Source organism: Lactuca virosa, chromosome 7, assembly GCF_052849685.1.
Source record: "Lactuca virosa cultivar CGN04683 chromosome 7, Lactuca_virosa_CGN04683_v6, whole genome shotgun sequence".
Taxonomy (NCBI): domain Eukaryota; kingdom Viridiplantae; phylum Streptophyta; class Magnoliopsida; order Asterales; family Asteraceae; genus Lactuca; species Lactuca virosa.
The window spans coordinates 230,822,369-230,828,786 of NC_136432.1; the positions used below are offsets into that span (position 1 = coordinate 230,822,369).

At 34.1% G+C, this 6,418-nt stretch overlaps 1 protein-coding gene and 1 pseudogene across 1 annotated transcript; both read left to right on the forward strand.

Annotated features, from left to right (window-relative positions):
- Positions 1 to 3,764: 3,764 nt before the first annotated feature.
- Positions 3,765 to 4,509, forward strand: LOC145127631 (glycine dehydrogenase (decarboxylating) A, mitochondrial pseudogene; annotated as a pseudogene).
- An 18-nt stretch (positions 4,510 to 4,527) lies between these two features.
- On the forward strand, positions 4,528 to 5,798 carry LOC145126057 (non-specific lipid transfer protein GPI-anchored 31-like). The gene is made up of 3 exons (XM_079061454.1): positions 4,528 to 4,981; positions 5,073 to 5,099; positions 5,457 to 5,798. Exons 1-3 carry the CDS (start codon positions 4,633 to 4,635, stop codon positions 5,606 to 5,608), a joined length of 528 nt encoding a protein of 175 aa, XP_078917580.1. The 5' UTR covers positions 4,528 to 4,632; the 3' UTR covers positions 5,609 to 5,798.
- Positions 5,799 to 6,418: the final 620 nt, after the last annotated feature.

A 6,418-nucleotide genomic window follows, 5' to 3' on the forward strand; every position in this document is an offset into this window, starting at 1 on the left:
GGAGTCACAAAACTACACTATCATTTCAGAAGAAACATATAATTATTTAAAGGTATAATTATTTCATTCACAAGAAAACGAATTTTCAATACGATAGACGTAAACTGGTTGATACTGGTTGTGAGACATTTTGCTTCACCGTACCCACCAGAGTACACATACTAAGACCTGCATTATAACCAGAGTCTCTTGGAGGGAGAACGTGACACTTGTGTATAGATCTATACGAGATTGACAACCCCGCACCTAATCTGTTAGCTACAGTTATAACGGCAGGTCTGGAGTGACAAATGTCGTATACAGTTCCGACGTCCGAAGCATGTCGTTCAGGCAACTAGTCACATTTGTATTGTTATAATAACTTACATGGAGTATTAACAAACATTTGGTTTATGGGCTAACGTACACTCAAATAGTTTCACAAAAAGATAAATCTTACTAAAACTATTTTCCAGTACCACACTTCTTACACTTTAGTCTTAGGTTAAGACTCACAACGAGGATAACATACATTCAAGTAGTTTATCTAAATATAAAACTTCATAACACTACTTTTCGGTACAACATTACTTACATTTTTAGTCTTTAGACTTACAATTCATTGTAAATAAAATATTGGATTTTCTGGAAGTATACATTATCATTTTTGGCGAAACAGTTACAAAATCCTTTTCATACAAAACGCTTATGGACTCACCAACTTAATTGTTGACACTTTTCAAAATCACTTGTATTCTCAGGAAATCAGTAAACAGGTAATCACAAGAGTTTTTGGTGGATGGGACGTCGTCGCATCACGTTATTTACTTTTGTCATATGCATTTGATCTAATGTAAACAATGTTTTTGAGTACAATGTAAACTTATTAAATATTCAATACAATGGTTGAAATGTTTGATCTCTATTATTCAATTGTTATGATACTGTACATGAAGTCATCCGCCCCCATACGTTTCTGCCATTCTGGTTTGGGGGTGTGACACAGTTAATCCTAAATCTAAATTTGTACATATTGCAGGTTATCAATTGCATTTTCGTAACATTTGAATCTTAAACATAAACAATACGACATTAATCCAAAGAGGTAAATGTGAAAATTACCTGGGAGCCGTATCCATCGGCAAAAATGTTGGGGAAATTCCGCTCCATCGATGCCGGAAATTCATGGTTGAAGTCGTTGTCGCCGGAAAATGACGTGGTTCAACTCGTTGTTGTTGGGAAATGACGAGGTTGAAAACGATATCGCCGGAAAATTGAATAACGCTACCGATGCGGAGACACGAACGAAAAATGGAAGTCGGAGAGGAATCGGGGGGGGGGGGGGGACCAAAGAGGAGACCCGTTTTTGTCAAAGAGGGGTGGGAGGAAATTACGAAAATACCCCCAGTCTGCGGAGATTTTGTCGTTCCGCGGAGCCCGTAGAGGTTGCTCCGCGGAATGCATGTCTATAGCCAAAATTTCGTGTTTTTGTGACTAAATTTTGAAATACCCCCAAAAAATGTCTATAAACGTCTTTTTCCCAATTAAGTTTTTACAATTGTACTCATCGAGGTCTTGTATCTATATATTTTTTTCACAATTATACCATTACTAATACTTTCAAAACACTTCTGTTTCAATATATGAGAAGCAACGCTAAACGATTTTTTTTTCCTTTTTTTCTTTTATTTAAAATTTTATTTGTATTTGACTATTTCTTATTGGATTATACCTTGAATGAGTTAGTTATTTAGAGTATTGAAATAAATATAGGCTTTAAAAATCTTAATTTATAAGTATATATTTTTTTGCTAAAAGATTAAGGTGTAGTTCACTAAAAATAATTAAATATGTTACAATTTTTTTTATTTCTATACACTTCTTATAAAATAAAAAAGGTGGGTCAAGTGACCCACATATATATTATATATTATGTACATTCGGCTCTGCATGTGAATGAAAAATTAAATTCAGAGACAAAACAAGAATGAAATGATTTTATATAAGGCTGTAAGTGAATCGAACAAAAGAATAAGAGCTTGTTAACGCTCGTTTGTTTAAGTTAATTGGGAAAATGAATGAACACGAATAGATAATCAAACGATTTTTTTTGTTTATGTTAATTTGCTTAACAAATTATTTTGTTCATGTTCGTGAACATGATAAAGAAACATAACCAAACGAAAATTAATGAATGAAGATAAACAAATACAATTGAATATATGAAAATAAACAAACATATAATATAATAATTTCATAAAAAACAATTGAGCATGAAATAAATAAACTTAAAAGAACAAATATAAATGAACATTTACAAATGTAAATGAACGAACAAGATTATTGTTCGTGTTGGTTCGTTTAACTAAACGAATGAGAATTTATATTGACGTTCGTTGATTTGTTAAATAAATGAACCATTCAACGATCGATTAAGGTTCGGTTCATTTTATATCCCTAATTTTATATCTTAACTTCGTATAAAAAGAGTTTGAAACGAGCCCATCCGCAAAACCGGTTTTCCATATTCTAGAAACCGATTTACTATTTATTTATTTTTTTGTGCGTAAAAAATCGGTGACAGACCTTTTAGACCTGGATTGCCTCACAGATGGACACGTAAACATCCTCCCCTCGTTTACGTTCAAACAAGTCGCTATTGTGCGCACATGGCACACTTTTCCGCACAATCTCTCTCCACAAGGAACAACACACTTTCCCACTTCACACCTGAAATCGTGTTCTCATTCCCTATACTATAGCAATTTGACACATTTGGTCCTTTATAAAGTATCAAACAACAACTTTAATTATACATCTTTTACAAAGTAAGAAGACACATAATCATCACTTTTGTTCTAGAATATGACAAGAATAGTATTCTTGTGTTGTATCATACATGTTGAACGACTTGTAGTTTCTATTAAGCACATCTCATTTTTTTTTCAAAGAAAAAAGAGTGATGTAAGTGTATTTTAGAGAAATTTTTTTGCTATATGTATATGATAAACGGATCAGCATAATACATTAATACTATAGTAATATAAAAACACATACTGGTATCAACGTGCACAACATTGAAAGTCTTATGGTTGGTTCAATGATTTTTTTCCCATCATAAACACAATAAGCGAAAGGTTTTAAAGTTGAAAATATGAGGTATTGCAAAGTAGAAAAATTACCAAGACTACTTATGAAGGTTATAAAGACTTAGATCAGTTCATAAATTTCCGTTCTACTTTATTTCATAAGATCAACGATCCTTATATAGACATTATTTTACAGATATGATATATGACTAAGTATTGTTAGTCAATTATACATACTATTCCGTATTACGACACTTACCTAACAAGCACATATTTGATGCTACTATGCATCATTGACGTAAGTGTCGAATATATTGTGTGTATGACACATACGTCAATGATGCACATTAGCATCCAATATATGTTTGTTTGGTAGTGTTGTAATATATAATAATATGTATAATTGACTAACAATAGTTAGTCATATATCGTGTCTGTAAAATAATGTCTGTATAAAGATCGTTGATCCTATGAAATAAAGTAGAGCGAATATTGGATGCCTAAAAGTAATACCGAATGTTTTTTTTTTGGGGGGGGGGGGGTTTATTGTTGTCGACATGCTATGTGGCCTGGATTGCCGGTGGCATACATCGATCCGTGATATTCGTTTTTTCACTCGTTGACGCCACTATACCTAAATCGATCCGCCTTAATTCCATGAATTTCCCCAAATTCGTTTATAAGTCGTTTAATTGTATGGGGTATTACAACACCTCTATTCCTCCTGTGATTTTGAGGAACATTATGGAAAACCCTGGTTGGTACACCCAATACACTCCCTACCAGGATGAAATTGCACAGGGAAGGCTCGAATCCCTGCTCAATTTCCAAACCATGGTAACGAATCTTACTGGTTTACCCATGTCAAATGCTTCATTACTCGATGAAGGAACCGCAGCTGCAGAAGCCATGACGATGTGCAATAACATCCAGAAGAATAAGAAGAAAACATTCATCATCGCAAGCAATTGCCACCCACAAATGACCGATATCTGTAAAACCATAGCAGATGGTTTCGATCTTAAAGTGGTCACATCAGATCTGAAAGATTTCGATTACTCTTTTGGTGAAGAAGATGGATCGGGGTGGCTTTTGACTTTATGGAGAGAGAGAGAGAGGGTGGGCCCCATATTTTTAATTAATAAACATTAAATTAAATAGAAAAAACAAAAAAAATATATCAGAAGGGCATTACAGTCATTTCAATTATCAGAGTGACCAAAAACGCAACGAAACTGGCTCAAAAGGACCACCAATCCAAAAAAATCGAGGTTTGGACTAAAACCCCAAAAAAATACATACCACAGGGACCACTTTTGCAAATTTGTCAAACAATTATTTGGTAAAATGAATCTTTTGTTGTTGATCTGTATGCAGTCAAGGACTAATTATAATAGTCAAGGGGCCTGTTGTGCCATTTCAGTACGATGAAGCCCCATAAAAAATAACCTCCTCCTTTTAAACATCTCACGTCTCACTATCATCACCAAAAACCCTCATTTTGAAACCATCTCTCTGCTGTCACACACACACACACGCAGAAAAGCACAGTTTTCCGGCGAAAATGGCAACAACAACCGCCGTTCTGATTCTATGCATCTCTGCGGTGGCGATGTACGCAGGACTCGTCGATTCAGCCCACCACACCGGGGCTCCAGCGCCAGCGGCGGACTGCTCAACAGTGATACTGAACATGGCTGATTGCCTGTCGTACGTGACGGCCGGAAGCACGGTGAAGACGCCGGAAGGAACATGTTGCTCAGGTCTTAAATCGGTGCTGAAAACAGACGCACAGTGTTTGTGTGAAGGATTCAAAAACAGTGCGCAATTGGGCATATCATTGAATGTCACCAAAGCCCTAGCTCTACCCACTGCTTGCAATATCAAGGCTCCATCTGTTACTAACTGTGGAAGTAAGCCTATCTTCATTTCCTCTGTTTTTGGCACCTTTATTTCTCTGTTGAAATAAACCCTAATTTTTGAATTTTTCTTTTGCTATTACAGTGAGTCTCGGTACTGCTTCTGCTCCTGGTATGTACAGATCTGATGTCTGATTACTCTTCTGTTTACATCTTGATTAATTTGTAGAATCGAAAACATAAAACCATATTCAAAGAAAGATCTTCGATGAGAACATATATGGGACTAAATCTACTGTATGTTCTTGATTCTATAGATTTCATTCCATTGATCTTCAATGAACATTCGCTTATTTTCAAAAAAATGAATCGGGTTCCAGTTGTTTCCTAAAAATTTCAAGCTTTTTTTCTAGTAGCGACTATGTACAACTTCGGATGCATATGTTGAAGGATTCTGAAATTCCTTGCTATCATGACTTGTACGTTCCATTAACTAGTACTGATTGCATTGATGGTTGTACATTTGCAGTTCAAGCACCAATGGCAATGGGTGAAGCTCCAACTGTGGCGGCGGGTGGTCTTGCTCCGGCACCGGCGTTGGGAAGCTCAAACTCAGCCGGGATAGGAATGTCAACCGGGTCGGTTTTTATCAGTATGGTACTAGCGGTTTACTTTTATTAATTTATTTGAAGGTTTATGATGATTTATTTACTAGTAGTTGATGGAAGTGAGTTTTTTTTTGAGAGGTGAGGGTATGGAGTACTTAGATGTGCTAAATATGTGTTTTATTTGTAGATGGCTATCGACTTATTTATGTTTCTTGATGTACTTTTAGTGGCTACCACCATTTTATTGGTATTTTACTTATTTATTTGTGTGTTCTAATATATTAAACCGGTTAATATTTATATTTATTTTCCAAGATCCAACATTTAAATGTCAAAATTAAAAAGTTAATAGCATAAAGAAAATTTGACATCTTGTTACATAAGATAGTTTGAAGTTTAAAAAATACCATCACAAATAAATGTCAAATGTTACATAAGATACAATAATTACATCTTGTTACAAAAGATACAAACTTTAATTAAGGGCTATTAATATTTTTTTTAGAAACTAACATTTAAAAAATATCATCACCAAAATTTACATTAGTAACCAATTTTTCACGCACAATTAATTTTTGTTGATGATTGTGCGGCATTTTGGGCTTGGATTCAACATCATTAATTGCTTTTTAATTATTTCATCTGATTTTTGTTATTTCATTAACTCCAAATACAACAACGTAATCATCAAGAAAGTTGATTTGCTAATAAGGTAATGCAAAAGTTAGAAAAATAACTTAAGAAAATTATATAAAAGAATTTTCTAAGAAAATTGGAAAAAAAAAAGTTCTATACACCATTATAAAAAAGACTTATAAGGTTATAGGAAGATGAATTTATATAATTTTTTTTTTTGGAGTAAAATTGGTAACAAAATTTTAAA

Excerpts from the sequence above, each read along its gene's own strand:
- LOC145126057 (XM_079061454.1), top strand. The coding sequence starts at position 4,633 with ATGGCAACAACAACCGCCGTTCTGATTCTATGCATCTCTGCGGTGGCG. Across the intron at positions 4,982-5,072 it reads ATCTGTTACTAACTGTGGAA|TGAGTCTCGGTACTGCTTCT; the intron begins GTAAGCCTATCT and ends TTGCTATTACAG. Across the intron at positions 5,100-5,456 it reads CGGTACTGCTTCTGCTCCTG|TTCAAGCACCAATGGCAATG; the intron begins GTATGTACAGAT and ends GTACATTTGCAG.